The 20,037-nt window shown below is 48.6% G+C and overlaps 1 protein-coding gene across 2 annotated transcripts in view; it reads right to left on the bottom strand.

Annotated features, from left to right (window-relative positions):
• Ksr2 (kinase suppressor of ras 2) overlaps window positions 1–20,037 on the bottom strand; it is a 357,526-nt gene that overhangs the window by 14,197 nt on the left and 323,292 nt on the right. For both annotated transcript variants that reach the window (XM_041648056.1, XM_041648057.1), the window contains exons 15-17: window positions 15,291–15,387; window positions 13,914–14,047; window positions 5,111–5,242 (exon numbers count right to left, since the gene is read on the bottom strand). In XM_041648056.1, the coding sequence (XP_041503990.1) occupies window positions 5,111–5,242; window positions 13,914–14,047; window positions 15,291–15,387 (363 nt within the window). The remainder of the gene's footprint in view (window positions 1–5,110; window positions 5,243–13,913; window positions 14,048–15,290; window positions 15,388–20,037) is intronic.

Raw genomic sequence — 20,037 nt, 5'->3', positions numbered from 1 at the left:
TGTGTGTGTGTGTGAATAATAATTAATGGAAAAAGAGGCTATAAATTTGTAAGACATTAAGGCAGGCTGCATGGGAGGGTTTAGAGGGAGGAAAGGGAAGGGAGAAATGATGTAATTATATTATAATCTCAATTTTTAAAGTTAAAATAAATATATAAATAATACAATAAAAAGATCTTTTCTGTGTTTTATTTTCTTTGTTGCTCAGGTTGGAACCCAGCGTCTCACCCGTATTGTGGTTACGCCTTAAGGTTCTGTACGGTTAACACACTCAACCACTGGCTTCAGTGTAGAAGCATGAAGCTCAGTTTGATTGACAGTCTTCGGAGGAATTCGGGTTTGGTATGGTTTTTAATTGCTGTGTGAGAACCCAGAGCCTCGTACATGCTAAGCAAGCCCCCTGTGCTAAGCCTCATGCCTAATGCTCAGTGTGTCTTTATTCCAATGCTTTGATGAGCTAGCGGCTTGCTAGCCTTGGTGGGCCATCCCTGCCTAGGGGAGCTGACTCCTGCAGATAAGAAGGGACTGACCGGGGAGTGTGCCTTTCACAACAAACCAACAGACTCAGAACATCCTGACCAGCTGTTCACCATGTCCGCTCCCCAGTTCCTCCATCCAGAGCCCAAGAAATTATTCCAGTGCACTGATGCTTTTCACTCTTTCTTGTGCACATGTGTTCATGTGAGCACATGTGTATGTGTGTCTGTGCTTACATGCCTATGTGCACATGCATGTGGATGCCAGAGGTCAACTTCAGGTGTCATTTCTTAGGTATGTTCACTTCGTTTGCTTGAGACAAGGTCTCTCTATGTAGCTCTGGCTGGTCTCGAACTTACTATACAGACCAGACTGGCTTTGAACTCACAGAAATCTGCTTACTTATAGCTCCCGAGTGCTGGGATTAAGGGTGTGTACTACCACCCAGCTTGTTTTGTAAGGCAAGGTCTTTTGCTGGCCTGGAACTCATCAGTTCATCTAGACTGGCTATTGAGCTCCAGGGACCCACCTGTCTATTCTTTTCCAGTGCTGGGATCACAGGCATGCACTACCATACCCAGCTTTTTATTCAGGCCCCCACATTTGCATGCTACATCCTTAGGACTGAGCCACCTCCCCTGTTCTTCAGAGGTTTTATTAAACTTAATCTGCAACAGAGAGAAGCAAGCCTTTGAGTGTGGTTGACTTCCAGGTCTGTGGGCTGCTGTGTTGCCCTGAACAGCACAGAATTAGGGTGGCCCTGGTCTGGACCTGGGCTCTGCCACCAGTTGTGGCACAGCTTGTCACCGGTCGATCCAGGCCAGCATGCCCCACCCCCGCCTGAGAAGGTGTTTGGGAAGACAGTACGCTACCACACACAAGAAAAGCTCAACACAGCCTTCAGTACATTTCCACCAGCGTCTTTATGCTCTAACTCACTCCTGAACATGAGGTTCCCTGGCAACGGGATGCTTCTAATTGGCGTGAGTCCGAGAGCACGGGGTCCATCGCGATCCAACAGTGTCACCAATAAAAGGCTCATTAAAACCTCCTTCCTAACACAACTTTTAAGAGGAGGATTCGCTTTGAGGAGTTAAAAAAAAGAAAGTTACACATGAAAACTGTGGCGAGAAACCAATTACTTACTCTAGTACACTTTGTTAATTACATTTTTTTCTCTCGTTAAATTCACGATAAAAATAAACCAACTTAATTACTGTAATTTGGTTCCAGATAATGATATCTAACTAGATAAAGATTTGGGAATTAACTAGTTAGACCAAGTGATGGCTTCTCAAGGGGCTCAAATGATGGACTCTGAGGATTGAGATCTTCTGAAAATGCACAGTCGGGGGCCCACGGTGAGAGCACAGTGGGGTGCTTTTCTACAGGAGGCTGACTGCCTCTCTAATGCGCCTCAGGGATGACAGGTCTAATTGCACAAATCTACAACCTTGCAGCTTCCTTGGTCAGTGTCTCTCCACTCTTCAAATCCATCCCATAAATCAGCTACGGATCTTCATGGCTATTTATGGGATGGGGACAGCTATTTCCTGGCTGCCTTTTCTCATCTGGTGGTAGTGGTGTGTGCATATGCATGTGTTATATGTGCTCTTGTGTGTATGTAAATTTCACCTAAATATACATGCGCAAGTATGTTCAAATGTATGGAGATCAGAGAGCTTGCTGGATATCTTGCCTCAATTTCTCGCCACCTTAGTATTTTGAGGCAGGGTCTCTTACTGGGCCTGGAATCACTAATTCACCATCAAGCTCTAGGGACCCACCTGTGTCTGCCTTCCCAGCACCCAGCCACCCAGTTCTTGACACAGTCAATGGGGTTACAAACTCAAGTCCTCATGATTGCATAACAAACACTGACTGATTGAACCACCTCCCTAGACCCTGCTTATTATTATTATTTATTAATCTGTAGCTCAGACTAGCCTACAAACAAAGTGGTTTTCCTGCCACAGTCTCCTGCATGCTAGTTATAAGCACACCATACTGTATATTATTCCCATCTCCTGGTTGGACCTTCTGAGCGCTCCGACTGGCGTCCTGCATCTATGCCATGGTCTCTTTCCATCCTCCTATGCTTCTGAGGGCTTCTCATTCTTCCCTACGGCTGTAGATGCTACTTCTTGACTCACAAATGCCTCCTTTTCCAACTCCAGATGTGGATTTGCCCAACTCTGCTAATTATCTCCAAAGCTGTTCAAATTTTTTTTGAACATACCCAACCTTTTTGTATAACCCAACCACACCTTGCTTCCAAGGTTACTACCATGGAGAATACCACTGTCTTTCTACATGCCGATGGCAGCTTTCTTGGGACCCCTTCACTAAGCCCCAGCATTTATACCCTGTAAAGGCCTCTTTATTTTGAGCCTGTACCCATAGCTTCTGATTCATGGAAACTCAGCCTTCACCAAGCCCTTCTCCACTCTGGCAGAGTAGCCAGAGTGATCTGGTTGAACTGGGGCTCCTGTGACAGTCACCCCACTAACCTATTTTATAATCACCCATTGCCACACCAACTCCAGTGTCATCTGTGTGACATGACATATGTCATTATGCCGGACGGGAGCTATGTGTCCCATGGGACTAGGCTTCCTGGAGGTCAATGGCAGACAGCCTGGTATTAGCCACAGCTGAGGCATAGACGGGTTTCTCGATTAGCTGGCTATGCGGGATATGAGCTTTGCACAATCTCTTTTATAATAATGATATTCTATATATATATATATACAAGACAAGGATCATCTCTTCAGAAACAGCTCTGGGATAGGAAAGTACAGTATGGGAATGTATAAGACTACAGCAGAACCTTTGTCATACACAGGGTGTATGATGAACAAGGGAATAGATGGGTTAATGTTGATGGACAAAGACTGTTATATTATACTTTGAACTTATGAATAGGCTTGCTAAATCCTAACCCCCATGATGTCTGCTGCATAAGAAGGTACTAAAACGTATATTTCAGCAGGTGCAGAGAACTGATTAGGTAGGTATATTTGGTCACTAGATGAAATAAAGGGTTAGGAAGAGGAAGGGCCATGATAGCGATAATGAGACAGAAAATTTCTATTCATAAGATGAAACCACTTGTCTGAGGTTTACAGTCCCAAGGACAAGATTTCCTCTTCTAAGGATGCTTTATGTCTAACACCTGTTCCTGATAATGTACTTTTCTTAAATATTGCTGATGTGACTAAAAGAAGCTTTCATACTGTGCCAACCAATGACACATGACTTTCTGATTTGTTCTTTGTTTGAATACTATATTAATGAAAACATGAATTCAGTAAAATCGCAGCAGATTCCAACCACTCTCTTGTGTGTTGTGTCTGTCTGTCATTCGCCGAACTTGTGCCTTCCTGTTACCAGGACCCTGCTTCTCCCACGGTCTGAGTGGCTCCCCTGAGCCGGTCCGTGGCCACCCATGGCTCCCTAGTGCCTTGAAGATAAAACTCCTTCATGCCACCATTAAGTCTACAAAGGCTGGACACTGCTTTCTTCCTTAGTGTCTCACCCAAGCCCTATTCCCAACCTGAATCTTTATCCATCAGTACCTTCCCCATGGCTACATAGTCCTCCATTGTAGATGACTTACCTTCCCTCTGGAGTACCTGTCTCCCTGTATCTAATCTCCGACTCCAGCTTCCAGTCACTTCCTGCTGGAGGCTCTCCCTCGCCTCCCAGGCTGGTACCTGCATTCTTTTTTACCCCCAGAGTCCTGCCTTCATCCCAAGTGCAGCATCTCTCCACAAGGCGGAGTGGAGTGAGCATTGAGGCCAAGGCAGCTCAGAAGCTTAGCACTAGCCTGGCACACACAAGTCCCTGGGTCTCAGTCCCAGGAGCTGGAAAAGCAGCAGTCAAAACAGTTCTGAAGCTCCTTCCTTCCTGAAAACAGCAGAGATTCTATCTCCTGTCCTTGAGGGCCATCTACACTTAGCGGCTTGCCTACAGGGCGCATATGTCAGAAGGAGACTGCACATTCCACGGAACTGTAGCCGCTCCTACTCAGGATACTTGTGAACCCTTCTGAACTCAATGAAAGTTGCATACAGAGGTGTGTATTGCCTGGGTTTCCATCATTATGTAAAGTACACACCTGTCAAAGTATCTTGTTACATGTAAATACATCATTCAAAAAGAAAACTTAAAAAAACAACATGGCGGGAGCGATGCTGTCTAACGCTCAGGCTCAGCTCATATCTGCAACAAGGCTCTTAGCTGCCATGTTGGGAGCTCACTGGAGCGCCTCCACGTAGCAGGGTAGACGGCTTTCCACAGTGGAATGATCATGGGCAGCCACCTTGGAAGTGGCTCACGGGCATGCGATACACAATGAACACTGCAACAATGAGTTGGTATACAATGAACAAATGAAGGAATGAAAGAACAGTGAATGAGTAGGGAAACTTGCCATGGTCTCATAACTGAAACCAGGCATACGAGTGTGCAACAGTCATTCTTTCTACTACATCCCCAGGTCTCCCAAATTCATCCATAAATCCCACCACCTTGCCCTTACCAACATGTGCCCTGACTCTTCCAAAGGTGACACTAGGTAGTGGCTCTACCCACACTGTGGAGGTCAAAGGCCGGGGTGCGGCCCACTTACCCGAGCGCAAAGACATCTGAGTGCTTGGAGAAGGGGAGCTTGTCCTCTTCTGTGTCAGGGGACAGCTGGCGGATGATCTCTGGGGCCAGGTGACACAGCCAGCCATTCTGGATACGCAGCTTATCTTCTCGCCTGCAGAGGCAAAGCCCCGGAGAGCCTTGTTTTGTAGCAGTGACCCCAGGTTCCGATTCCCTACCCTCCTCCCTGGGCATTCCCTGGCCCTTCATATGAGGCTGAGAGCCAGACCGAGGTGCAGGGAAAGAAATGATGGAAACCAGCCCAAGCCACCCTCGGGTCCACAGTCTCTGGGACCTCTTGCTCATCTTCGCTGGATACTGTCCATTCTTGTTCCTACACGTTGTGCTCTGCAGTCTAAGGTTGCCTCTAGAGGAGCTGTGCTGGGTAGTTTTGTGCGTCAACTTCACACAGGCTAGAGCCATCAGAGAGGAAGGAGCCTCAATCGAGAAAATGCCTCCAGGAGATTCAGCTGTAGGGCATTTTCTCATTTAGTGATCAATGGGGGAGGGCCCAGGCCATGTTGGGTGGTGCCATCCTTAAGCTGCTGGTCCCAGGTACTATAAAAGCAGGCTGAGCAAGCCATAAGGAGCAAGCCAGTAAGCAGTGCCCCTCCATGGCCTCTGCATCAACTCCTGCCTCCAGGCTCCTGCCCTGCTTGAGTTCCTGCCCTGACTTCCTTCAGTGATAAACAGTGATTAGGAAGTGCAAGCCAAATAAACCCTTTCCTCCCCAACTTGCTCTTTGGTCATGGTGTTTGATTGCAGCAAAAGAAACCCTAAGTCAGGAACTATGCAAGATCTCAAAGTTTAATGCCTCAAGTCCCCCAAATAGTCCATTCTAGTAGATTCCTGGCACCGGATCTGCAATTGTGAACAAGACTGACAGGGGAAAAAAGCCACTGAGGATGATGCAAACAGGAAAAAGGCCACACAGTGGCAAACATCACACAAAGAATCACAACAGAGGCACGTGTCCAGGCTGAGGACACATTTGAGACAAGCTTTATGTGGCAGAGAACCCCACCATGGGAACAAAAGGAATATCCTAGCCAGAGGGAAAGCTAGGTCAGAACCCATGGAGGTGACCTTAGGAGGGTTCTAGAAACCAAGATACAGCAGTGCATAGGAAGGCAACATGTACCCTGTGTTTGAACACGGATTCTGGTAGGCGGGCTCTGTACTTTCCCCCATTAGAAACAAGAGTGCACTGAGTATCTGTGGGTAAATGCTGTCACTGTCCTTATGTATATCTGCCGCTGTTCCCGGGGTAAAGGCCAGAGGAGGAGGAAAGCAAGGTTGCTCCAACACCTTGCAGCAGATCAGAGTCCTCCCCTGGGGACAGATGACTAAGTGGCCCTTGCATAAAGCTTTCTTTCTCTCTCTTTCTCTCTTTCTCTCTTTCTTTCTTTCTTTCTTTCCTTCTTTCTTTCCTTCTTTTTTTTGTATTTTTTTTTAATTTTTTTTTTTTAAAAAACAATCTTTTCTCATTTTACAAACCAATCCCAGTTCCCACTCCCTTCCCTCCTCCTGCTCCCTCCACCTTCCCTCCCTGCCCCAACCACTCTTCAGAGGGGGTAAGGCTTCCCATTGGGAGTCAACAAAGTCTGGCATAGCAAAGACTAGGAGAAGGGGCTGTTAGCCAAGGGGCATGAGTAAGAGACAGGTACTTCACGGTTGACAGCAGGACAAGATTTCCCAGACAGTCTCTGGGGGAACTGGGCTGGCTGCATCCTACAGCTCTTCCAGGCGGGCTTCCCAGCTCTATGAGGTGTGTGCGCTGGTCCTTCTAGGGCACTCAGTCAGACCCTCCCCATCATGACTTCCCCCATGTCTGAACATCTTCAGGGATGGCGTTTTTCTATCTTGTCTCTCAAATGTGCCAGCCACCAATTTCTGTGACTGTCTCGCTCTTTAAAGGTGGACACTATGACCAAAGGGCTGATAGATAGATAGATAGATAGATAGATACATACATACATACATACATACACAGAGACATACAGACAGACACATAGAGAGTTTGTGTGCTCTTGAGCTATGCCTAGAAGTCAGAGGACAATCTGCAGAAACTGGTTTCCTTCTTCCACGTCCTACGGACTGAACTTGGGTCTTTAGGCCACATTTATTTGCTGACCCATCTCACCAGCCCCAGGGACTGAACTCTAAATTTAATCCCACTTTGATTTTTTTAACTATATTTAGTCTCTCTCTCTCTCTCTCTCTCTCTCTCTCTCTCTCACACACACACACACACACACACACACACACACACATACACACACACACACCACAGAACTTATGTGGTTGTTGGTCAGAGGATGACTTTTGGGAGTCATTATCTCCTCTAGCATGACAGCCACAGGGATCAAACTCAGGTCGTGAGGCTTGGTAGCAAGTGCATGTACCCACTGAGCCATCTCACAGACCCTGATTCCACTTTAATTAAAGTTAAATCTGCATAGATACATCTGTCTGGCCAGTGGCCCAGATCTAGATAATGATTTACTAAAACCAATTTTTTTAAAAAGAAACTTAAATATATTTTAATAAGTGACTTTTAGCACAGTTATAAATAGAAACTAGTATTTTTCCAATGCACATTAAAATGAAGACAGAGAGTGCTTGTCCGTTCTCTCCTTAAAATCCGCTCACAGCTTACACTCTCAGAAACCCTGGGCCTAAAGGAAAGAAGTCCTAATGAGGTGGCAGGAGTTTGGGGGTTCAGGGTTCCACTGCTGACGCATTTCCTATGTAGGTGAAGGAAGCTAGAGAAATGCTAGACCTGCAGTTCTCCAAGTCATTCTTATTTTCCAGAGGGTACACACCATCCATCTGGATAAACACAGGTATTGAGAGATCCCTAGACAGGGGCTGAAGGGAGGAGGCTGAGATGGGGGATCACTGAGCTTCCGCCCTCACTGTGTGTGGGGGCTCTCCTGGGGTGCCTCTCCATCCAACATCGGGGCCATCTGTCCACTGCCTAGATTTCTACACCAGGAGCCAGACACAGTCAGTGGCCACTGTGAAATCTATTCTAACTTGGGGCTTTTCATCCTCGGTGTTATGTCAGGTTGGGCTATTCTGTGTTTGTACCATGTTTTGTGGCATCCCTGGCATCTACACAGTAGTTGCTGGGAACACACACATGCACACACACATGTACATGCACACAGACACACACGCACGTGCGTGCACACACACACAAGCACATGTGTGCACACATGCGCACACACATGCACACACACATATGCACGCACACGCATGCATGCACACGCACATGCGTGCACACACACACACAACCCTAGCTGTAGCTAGGAGGAATGCCTCCATACCCATGAGAAGGAAAAGTTTTTCATTTAATACACATTAGAGAAGAGAACGGCCTGGATTCCGGGGTCGAGAACGTCTCCTCTACCGGGAATAAACAACGTGGTAGTTTATGTCCTCTGCTGGTACACAGGGCCCAGACACTTTAGCAAACCCTGAGGTTGGCAGAGTTGATGGCATCTTTCTCCTGGGATCAAGAACACCCACTGACATTTAAGGACGTAAAGACTCATTTGCTGCTTGTTAGCTGTGAGGCCTCGGGCACACTCTGGTCTCTATTTTTCCATCTGCCAAAAGGGCACATTCATTTGTACCTCAGATGGCTACAGCAACATGAAAGTGTCCAGTTTAGGGCTATGTCTACTGCCAGGGCCATATGACTACTGGATAGGAATTACTTGACACTACATCCCATATGCATATCTGTTTATCTGGAGGACTGAGGCCAAAGTAGGGAAGTCTACTTACTGCACAATGAGGAACTTAGTGGGGGTTAGCCAACCTTTCCCAGACAAGGCCACTCCTCACAGGGACCGACAAGCTGGGAACCTCTGGGACAGGGGAGGGTGTGGCAGACACATAAGTGCCATTAGCCCGGGGCTGGGGTAGGCACCTGGCTGGGAGAGGGTTAGGAGTCGGGCCCTGGTGCATACACCCCAGGGTGTCCCGTTCCCATGGCAGCGGGCCCACCAATGACGAGTCCAAATCATCCTCATTATGGTTATTATTATGATTAATAACAGGTTGTTTGGGGCTGGCACGGTAGGGCTGGCATCTTAAACGACACTTTGTCGTGAGGGTGGCAGAGCAGCTGTTTGTGAGGATCTCCACGGCTACCTCTTCGCTTCCAGTCCAGTGGTGTGTTCTGGGAAACAGCAGCCTTGGGGAGTCTGACATCCTGGGACTGTTATTTCAAGGATGTTACTTCCCTGTCTGCAGGCCCGTTACCACAGCTCCACCCGCTCTACAGGGTCAGGCACATGCGCAGTGAGCTCAGTCCCTATCATCTATCTTGCAGTGTTATGGACTGGGATTGTCCCCCAGATTCTCATGCTAAAATCTGGACTCTCAATGTCACCGTCACTAAAGGCAGGACTTGTGGGCTCAGGATTTAGTTTATATGACATAGAAGCAGAAGGAGGGTCTACTGGGGAGAGAGAATGGGCCAGAAAGAAGGGAGACACCAAAAGAAGTGAGGAGGCAGCTAACTGGGCAAAGCTCACGATACAAAGGTGAGTAAATACCATACAAAAACCATCATTTGGTGCAATGGATATACGCCAGTAATTTATTCTGTCTTACATGCTAACTTTTAAACTTTTGAGATTACATTTATTAATTTATTTGTGGGAGTGTGTGTGTAAGTCAGACAGCATCTTGTGGCAGTTGGTTCTCTTTTTCTATCATGTGGATCCCAGGGGCTAAACTCAGGCCATTAGGCTTGGCCATCTTACTAGCATGTATATATACATAGATAGACATACACACACATGCACACACACACTCTACTGTATGACAGTTTTACATATATAATAAAATAGTATATATACATATATAATAAATATATATGTATGATAAAGATGGGAGTTTTAGAGAGATAATTAAGATGAAACAAGGCCTAAATCCACGGCCCTAAGCAATGGGACTGTCATACTTAGAAACTGCTGGTTTGAATAGGAATGGCCTCCACAGACTCATATATCTGAAGGTCTAGTCACTAGGGAGTGGAACTATTTAAAGGACTAGCAGGATCAGGAGGTGTGGCCTTGTTAGAGAAAGTGTGTCACTGGGGGTGGACTTTGAGGTTTCAAAAGCTCACACCAGGCTCAGTGTCTTGCTGCAGGCAGCTGTAGATCAGGATGTAGCTCAGCTACTTCTCCAATGCCACGTGTACCACCATGCTCCCTGCCATGGTGATAAAAGACTAAGCCTCTGAAACTGTAAGCAAGCCCTCAACCAAACGCTTTCTTTTGTAAGAGTCACCTTGATCATGGTGTCTCTTCACAGCAGTAGAACAGCGACTAGGACAGACAAGGACTGTGGTATTGCTGTCAGGCCTGACCGTGCTGTGTGTTGGAGGAACATGGAGGACTTTGGAACTAGAGAGTGGTTGGGCGTGCTAAGAGGGGCTAATGAGCCATCCTAGTAGGAGCATGGAAGACAGTGCTGAAGGAGGCTTGACCTGTGGGAGCCCAGCTCAACCAGTTCTGGAGGGGAAGGATACCAGCCACTGGACTGGAGACTATCATTGCAACAGTCTGGCAAGGCATGTGGTTACTTTTAGTCCTCCTAAAAATCTGCCTGGGCTAAATCGAAGGGTTTTGGATTAATGGCTTTGAGATATCTAGCAGCTCTACAATGAAAAGGAGCAAGCTGGACAGGGAGAACCTCAAAGTGGACAGTCTGAGGAGAAAAGGAGCACTAGGGCATGTAATGGAACCAAGTCCTGTGGTCAAGGAGATAAAAGAGTTAAAGAAAGGCCTGAGGTTACCTCAGGGTGGGACCCTACTTCACATTCCTCAGAAAATGGCACCAATTTCTGTCCTGGTCAGGTTTACTATGGCTGTGATGAAAAGCCATGACCAAAAGCAATGTGGGGAGGAAAGAGTTCACTTATACTTCCTGTCACTGTTCATCATCAAAGGAAGTCAGGACAGGAACTCAAGCAGGGCAGGAACCTGGAGGCAGGAGCTGATGCAGAGGCCATGGAGGGTGCTGCTTACTGGCTTGTTCCCAAGGCTGGCTCAGCCTGCTTTTTTAAAGAACCCAGAACCACAGCCCAGGGATGGCCCCACCCACAGTGGGCTGGGCCCTCCCCCAACAATTACTAATTAAGACAATCCCCTATAGGTGTGCCTATAGCCCATCTTATGGAGACATTTTCTCAGCTGAGGCTCCCTTCTCTCTGACGAGTCCAGCTGTGTCAAGTAGACACAGAACAAGCCAGCATGGAAGCAGGCCAGACGTGAGAATTTTGTCACTTTTTCCACTCCTTCATTCTCTCCTCCCAGCTTTTCTCTTCCCCTCCCACATCTACCTGAGAGACCATGCAAGGACATAGTTAGAAGAGGGTCATCTATAAGCCTGGAACAAAACTCTCTGCAGAAAGGGTCAGCCGGGCCTTGACCCTGAAGCCCCAGAACTAGATAAAATATTACTGGTGCGCTGCATCAGCACCCCCACACCCCACTACCTTGTTATGGTAACCCCAGTTGGTGACTGCCCTATGAACCTCTCAGTGGCCATGTCTTGGCGGGCTCGATGGAGGCACAGACTGGGGATCTTAGGCCTCACTCCTGAGAAGGATGTACAGCTGCCTGTAAGTTCAACTCCCTGGCCTCAGCAATACAACCGAGTAGGGAATATAGTCATAGACTCCTGCCCTTGCCTTTCACAGCGAGGACAGCCAGCAGATATAGATAGGTGTTACATTTTAATTGTGAAGTGGTCCCCAAAGGCTCACTTGGGGGCTCAGTCCCCAGCTAGTGGTTCTATTCGGGAGGTTCAGCTGGACAGAGCATAGCTGGAGGAAGTCAGTCACAGGGTGGTGTGATTCTCTAAGGGTGTCTTGTCCCTGGCTACTTCTTGTCCCTCACTATCCACTTCCTGTCAGCCATGAGGTGAAGAACTTCCTCTTCTACATGGGCCCTGCTTCCATGATGCCTGCCAAAGTCCATGGAATCAAGAAGCCATGCTGAATCCAAGAATCTATGAGCCATGCTAAATCTTTCCTCCCTCAAGCTGTGAGTCTATGTTTGGTATTTTGTTCACCATGAGGAACTCACTAACATTGCTGGTCACCAGGAGCGAGAGATTTCTGACCAGCCCAAAATCAAGTTAATACTTACTCAGCCTCCATGAGACCCATGTAAATACTTGGATTTGCAGTGACATCACCAATTGTGTCCCTAAGCCTGCTCTGACCTGGTCCTGGCAAACAAGGTGAATATGATTCTCTGTGGCAAGCCAGGGACCTTGGGACTGCTGTGGGACCGAGCAAAGGAGTCCTACCCAGTCTTGATCCCCCAGCTCCTTCACGGACTAGCGCTCTCCAGGTATCTATTACACTATCTGTTTGTTTGCCTTGACTTATCTAATGCCACAGATAGCTCTAGAAACTGGGGACATCCAGTTTGGATGGGGGGATGACACCTGAAGACAGTAACCAAGGCTGCTCAGAAACAGCTTATGCCATGTTTTGTTGAGTTTCAAGCACTCTGACTCAAATTCAAAGGTAGCTCACAGAAGGGATAAAGTCCTTCAGGAAGTCAGGAGGATGTCCCTCAAAGAAATCAGTGGCTCTCCAGAAATGCAGAAACGTAAACACGAGAGAAGTCTCAGCGCTGTCTCCCCGTGAGAGAGGCCATTCGTTATTTGACGCAGGGGTTTGAGATATGTGTGCCCTGCGTGTGGACACAGCACACTCTCCAAATCAAAATCCACGAGAGCAGACCTTCCGAGTTACAGACTATTTATTCGGGATCAAGCTGTTTCTCGCATGGCTGACTCAACGCGGCTGGCTCCAGGGCGAGTGGCCTCTGAGAGTTAATTACTTAAAGATGGTTAATCGTTCCCTGGGTGATCCTGGGGAGGTGTATGGAAATGAGTGCTAATTACACCACAGCAGTCCAGCTATTTGCCCCATGTTTGATGCCACTCAGGGTCCTGTGCGGGATGCTTGTCCTGTATCCTCGTGTTTTATCTTCATAAGGACCGTCCAACTGAGGCGTTTTCAAACACAAAAACTCGAGTTCAGAGGTACTGCTGGTCTTGGTCACAGTCACAGTTAAGAATTGATCCTACTGCACGTACTGGCTTTGTGGGAGCCTAGGCAGTTTGAATGCTCACCTTACGAGACCTGGATATTGGTGGGCAGTCCTTGGGCTTCCCACAGGTCAGGGAACCCTGATTGCTCTTCGAGCAGATGAGGGGGGGGGACTTGATCGGGGGAGGGGGAGGGAAATGGGAAGCGGTTGTGGGGACGAGGCAGAAATCCTTAATAAATAAATAAATTTAAAAAAAAAAAAAGAATGGGTGGGCCCCCACATGGCCCAGGTAGTCTGACCTAAAAGCACTTACTATCAGCTGTGTTTGGTTGCTAGGCTAAAGTTAATTACTACGACAGCTTGGAGCTTAGGGCTTGGCTGACCCATTCCCTAGGGAAGCCCCATAGGCAAGGAGGAGAGTCCTCAAGCCCAGGGCAAGAGCTTGTGAGAGTCGGGGTTGTGTTAGATCTCATGCCACAAACTCAAAGGTGTCACTTTCAGGACAAGCGAGAAAGACACTAAGGTCATGGGAATAGAGAGGGACTTGGTGACCCCCTGCTGGCATGGCAGCCTAGCCACAATCTTAACACCTGTGAGCTCACAGATAAAGTCACTCAAGACATTTGGGATGAGCTTCTACCCCTTGACGGTCACTTATCAAGAATCCCTCTGGTCCCCTCTGTCACCTCTTACCTGCCAGCCTGTAGTACCCCAGAAATGCTGAAGAGCCCAAAGTCCGTGATGACCACTTTACCGTTGTCATAGAAAACATTCTTTGATTTGAGGTCCTTGTGAAGGATGCCCTTGGCATGGAGGTAGCCCATGCCCTGTAAGAGATGAGGAGATGAGGACGCATTAGAGATGACCCAGTACTTCCTTGTCGCCTTCCCTTGGATCCTCAAGAGTGGCAGAGTACAGGGTCCCCCCCACCATGGAGCTCAGGGGACAAAGGCTCTGTGAGTCACAAGGCCACTATCCCCCACAGACCTCTGCAAAGCCATCTCCACAGAACCACTCTGCTTCCTGAAGAATAAAGGAACTGCCCCAGGGGGAACGAGTGGGGACACCATCAAGGCTAGGGATACCAGAAAAAGGAATCCACCAGTCATTTTCCCTCATTTCTTTTATGAAGGGGCCTTGCTGTCTGTGTTACCCGGCCCACCACCCTGTGGAAGGACCTGAGATACTTAGGAGGCATTTCACGACCCCACATCAAGAACACACAGGGACATCTACCAGCGATTTAGAGGTGGTTTTCACATCTTTTGGCCTTGGCGAGTGATTGCCGTGTCTTTATTATTTCCACGGATCACTCCTACCACTTCTGATTGGAACTGAAGCCTGAGCACAACACACCAATGAGGCACCTGTCGGGACACTCAGGACATCTTCATCTAAGACAATAGCTCCACGTATCCCAGGCAGCGGAGAGACAAGATTACAAGGGAATTCCAGGACTCGAGTATACCAGTTCCTAATGGTGATGATTTGAATCTTAAATGTCCTGCATTGATGTATATTTTGAATGTTTGGTACCTAATCGGTGGTACTGCTTTAGAAGGTCTTGAGAGGTGGAGCCTACTGGAGAAAGTAGGTCACTGGGGGCAGGCCTTTGGGGGAACGTTAACCCTGGCCATTTCCGGTCTCACTTTTTGCCTCCTGAACTCCTGTGAACCATCTCTGATTCAGATTCCTGTCATCATGAACTGGGCTGCTGTGCCCCAACTCCCCTCCTTTCAGCTGCTTCTAGCAGAGTGACCCAGAAGTTTCTGATACACTTCCCAAGGAACTGAGTGACTTTCTGTACCCACTGGCCTCTGCCTGTACCCAGGTATCATGACCATGCAGTACCAGCCAGAAAACAAAGTTTGAGGCAGTAATTTCTCAGGCTTGCACTTGACAGATTCATTGTACATACCACCTGGTATTTTTTTGGGCTAAAACTAATGTCTTTAAGGTCCAGACTAGTGGTCTAAACCCAGACCCTGGGTCTTAGGATCCTGTGACAGGACTTCCAGAGGAGGCTGGGTCTCTGTAAGGCCCAGGTAGGGGTCCCAGAACTCATGGTACCTTCACAATTTCTTGTGCGATCTGCCTGGTTTTGTTGACATCCAGGACAATCTTGGCATCCCTCACCACAGAGTAGAGAGTCCGACCCTTACAGAGGCTGCAAGGCAAAAGAACAAGGTCACTCAGGGAAATGAATGGCAGTGGGGAGGAAGGTGGCCCACAACAGTCATCAGAGTCATGAAGAGCTGAGAGGATATGTCACCATGACACCCATGTGACACTGACAGGCCTTGCATCAAACCCCAGAGCTGGTTCTGGGTGACAATCTGCAAAGAGGCCTTTGTAGATTCTTTAAGAAGATCAGATACTTCCCGCCATGTAGACACCTGCAGATACAGCCAGGTCCAGCGCTGTCTGTGGTGCTGTCAAGGAGAATGGCCCCTCATAGATTTGAATGCTTAGTCACCCAAAAGCCTTAGAGGGATGAGGAGGTGTGGCCTTGTAGGAGGAAGTCTCTCACTGGAGGTAGGCTCTGAGGTTTCAAAAGCCCCTGCCAGGCCCAGCCCGGCCCCACCCTGCTCTACCTATGGATCAGGATGTAGTCCTCAGCTGTCACTCCAGTGCGTGCCTGCATGCTGTCATGCTCTCCTCCATGATGACAATAACTGAACCTCTGAAACCACAAGCGTGCCCCCAGTTAAAGGCTTTCTCTTGTGATAATTGCCTTGGTTATGGTGTCGCTTCACAGTGACAGAGCAGAGGGTAAGACAGTGGGCCTGCCATGTCCCTCAGCATAGGGTCTCTTTCTCTCTCCCCGTGTGTGTGTGCATACAGTGCATGCATCTTATGTGTGTGCAGGCAGTTGCATGTGTGTGTTCACAGGTGCACACGCACATGAAGGCCAGACGACAACTTTGGCCGTCATTCCCCGGGTGCCGCCCACTTTGCTTTTGTGGTTGTTGTTGTTGAGGTAGGATTTCACTAAGTTGAGACTCACTCAGTAGGTTAGACTGACTGATTGGTAAGTCCCAGGATGCTTTTCTGCCTTCCTAGTGCTGAAATTATACACATCTTCTTTTTTTTCATCGTTCTAGGGGGTTGAACTCAGGCCTTCAAGCTTCTAAGGCTGGCACTGAAACAAATGAGTAACATCTCCGTGTCCCTCACCCTTCCGGAGACAGACTCTCACTACATAGCTCAGGCTATCCTGGAACTCACTATATAGCTCAGGCTATCCAGGACCTCACTACATAGCTCAGGCTATCCTGGAACTCACTACATAGCTCAGGCTATCCTGGAACTCACTACATAGCTCAGGCTATCCTGGAACTCACTACATAGCTCAGGCTATCCTGGAACTCACTACATAGCTTATGCTGGCCTTGCTCACGTCCTCCCGCTCAGCCTCCTTGCTGCTGGGACTACAGGCCTGTGCCATCGTGCCTGGCTCCAATCCAGCATCTCAAAGGAGAACTGTCACAAACCAATAACTTCTGGGCCCTCCCTCAGACACCACTGAGACGGCACTGTCTGCCATCTGTCCCAGACAGGAGTCTCCGGGTGGGGACTGTAAAACCAGGGCTGGGCTGCGGTGCACCTAGCAGCAGGCAAAAGGCCCATTCAGTCTTTTCATGGGGGGCGTGTCAAGAGAACAAAGCCACCAATCAGGCACCTGTCTGGATGGAGGGTGCTCAACCCATTTGCAGGCTCTCTGAGTTTACTTCTAGGACTGGTAGTTTAAGATGAATGATGGGAGGGAAGGACACTGCGGGGAGGGAGGGGGCGCAATACCTATTCACTCTGCAGCCTGCCTGCTCCTCCGTCTCAACCTTGCTGGCGAGCTATCTCCTGACATACACCGAACAGGTGCTGTGAAGAATCCCCAAGGGAATGAATGAGTGAAGTGAATGAACGAAAGAGTTAATTCTGTAGTCACTAGAGCATCCCCAGTCCCCAGCAGGCAGCATTGCCTAAAAGAAGTATGGAAGTCATTATGATAATTAATTTTCCATCTCTATAAAATTTACAGCTTGGATGCATTTCTTTTAATTTATAGCTTTATTGCTAAAGTGCTCCGGGCATGATGTTTCCTCCTCTGGTGTTTGCTCAGCCTTTGTTTCAGGCTGGACTTGTGTTCCTGGGGTAGAAACAAGAGTGCTGGTATCGGAGGACCCCAGTTCAAATCCTAGCTCTGAGTCTTGCTTACTGTAATGTCTTGGGAAGGGTTACTCAGTCTCCCTGGCCTGGAGCCTCCTTATAGATCAGAACAAGCCTACATTGTACATCAAAATACGGACTGAATGCAGTAAGAGTCCATCTCAGCGTCTGGCAGCCCCACTGGTTAGGGGAGAAGAGTCAGACCCTGTGGAATGAGCCTCCTGATTCGGCACATAGCAGCCATATAACCCTGAGTACTCCTGACACATATGTTAGCTTCTGCATTATAAAGTGGGGGTGACCCTTCCTGCCTCACCAGAACTCAGGCATGTAAAAACGCAGGCACGATTCCCTGCACCGCGCACAGTAGGTCTCATGGCCCTTGCAGTCAATAAAACGGTGGACATGCACATATGTCGATGGAGGAATGACGTATTTATCTGTGTATCACTTCTGCCTGCCCACCCACCTACCAACCAATCTCTCCAGTGTGTCCATCTGTCCATCCATCCGTTTGTCCGTCCGTCCATCCATCCCATTCATCCATCCACCCATCCATCCATCCCATCCACCTGTCTGTCCGTCCGTCCATCCATCCATCCATCCATCCACCATCCATCTATCCATCCATCCACCATCCCAAATGCTGCCTAGAGCCATGATCTTTGTTTCTTCACCTGCACAGGGCGAGGTTCCCAGAGCAGCTGACTCACAGGAGGTTGACTCACTCCTCCAAGGTCGCCCAGCCAGTGCAGGGGCAGGAGGCAGTCTAAGATGACTCAAGGCTGCCCCCTCTTTGCTGCACAGCGGCGAGTTCGCCAAGCCTATGCAGCAGAGGTGGAGGAAGGGCGGGTGGAGCAGACAATTTTGCTCTGTTGACACTTAAGGATCAGAGATGGAAGACTGTGGGTGGATTCTCTCCCCTGGACACCTCGCTCTCGAGCGGCCACCTACACTCATTCCAGACCAGAGCTCTCCCTAGTGCACACAGAAGAGCAAATAACTGACCAGGCTCCAAGACTGCCAGCATCTACGGCTCGGGGTGACCATGCGAAACCCTATCTTTGTTCATACGCCTTCCTGGCCGCCATGGACAGTGTCTGCTCCCTGTCTTTTCATGTTCTCTGGGGTTGCTGACAAAGTACCACTCCTGACCAGAGTAGACACTGGTGCAGCCATGAAAAGGTTAGGTCATCTTCAAAGCCAAGTACACAGATAATGCCTGGATACATGCCCACCTGGATACATGCCCACCACTCCTGACCAGAGTAGACACTGGTGCAGCCATGAAAGGGTTAGGTCATCTTCAAAGCCAAGTACACAGATAATGCCTGGATACATGCCCAGCAACCACACATATCCACATTTACCCTCAGACTACAACCTCATAAAATTCTACTACTGGGAGCAATCTGTAAGAGTCTCTGTCTGGTTCTCACACCCATGTCCTTGCTCCCACATGCGATGGCAGGCAGAGGCGTCAGCCAACAGAGGTGACTGGATGATGACAGGACCCTAAGAGAAGTTCGCCCAGAAAGTCATTTAGTCCGTGCAAGAACACAGTGTGAAGGTGGCCTTCTGCAACATGAGGAGTCCTTGCCAAAGCTGCCCTGTGCTGGTCCCTTAGTCTCAGCCTTGAGCCTCCAGACAGACAAAAGTTTCTGATCATTACAAGCCACCTGGTCCGTGGCACTTTGTTATAGCAGCGGGAGCTAAGAAACAACCTGTGTTCATTAACAGAAACCGGGGACACTATGAATAAAGCCACACGACGAAATATTGTCGCATTGCACTGTGTGAAATAAGTGGCCCAAGGCAGGATGAGACTTACAGGGTGGGAGCTGGTCTCTTAAGATTGCTGGAAGAGTCTACCACGGGCCTGTATGTTAGATGCCAGCAGCAGCGTCTGTGTGTGTCTCTGTGTGTGTGTGTCTGGGTGTGCTTGTCTGTCTGTATGTCTGTGCACCTCTCTCTCTCTCTCGTGTGTGTGTTGGGGGGGGTTGTGTGCTTGTCTGTCTGTATGTCTGTCTGTCTCTCTCTCGTGTGTGTGTCTGGGCGTGCTTGTCTGTCTGTATGTCTGTGCTCACTCTCTCTTGTGTGTGTGTGAGGGGTGTGCTTGTCTGTTTGTATGTCTGTGTGTGTGTGTGTGTCTCTCATGTGTGTGTGTGTGTGTGTCTGGGCGTGCTTGTCTGTCTGTATGTCTGTGCACCTCTCTCTCTCTCTCTCTCTCTCTCTCTCTCTCTCTCTCTCGTGTGTGGTCAGTGTCTGTGTATGTCTGTGTGTGAGAAGGTGTATTGGGAGGAAGAACGCCAGAGGCTTGGGTTATTCTCCATATTTGCATCTGGGAGTTGATGACACAGATGGCCGCTGTGTCCTGCCCCGATGAGGTGGACTCTTTTACAGGTATGTCATCATTTGAAAAAAATCTTGAAAAATATGGGAAACTGGGGAGATGGCTAAGTAGGTAAAGCCAAGGACCTGAGCTTGATCCCCAGAACCCACACATGTAATCCCGGCGATAGGGAGACCGAGACAGGTAGGCCCCTGAGCGTGTTGACCAGAGAGCCTAGCCTAACAGAAGAGGCCCAAGCCAAAGAGAGACCCTATTTCAGAAGAACCAAGGTGGACAGCTCCTATCAAAACTGACTTC

This window comes from Microtus oregoni, unplaced genomic scaffold (assembly GCF_018167655.1).
Source record: "Microtus oregoni isolate MIOR12 unplaced genomic scaffold, Mior012 000003F_ref0000135, whole genome shotgun sequence".
In the NCBI taxonomy this organism is placed as follows: Eukaryota; Metazoa; Chordata; class Mammalia; order Rodentia; family Cricetidae; genus Microtus; species Microtus oregoni.
This window is presented reverse-complemented; position numbering and strand designations above follow the sequence as displayed.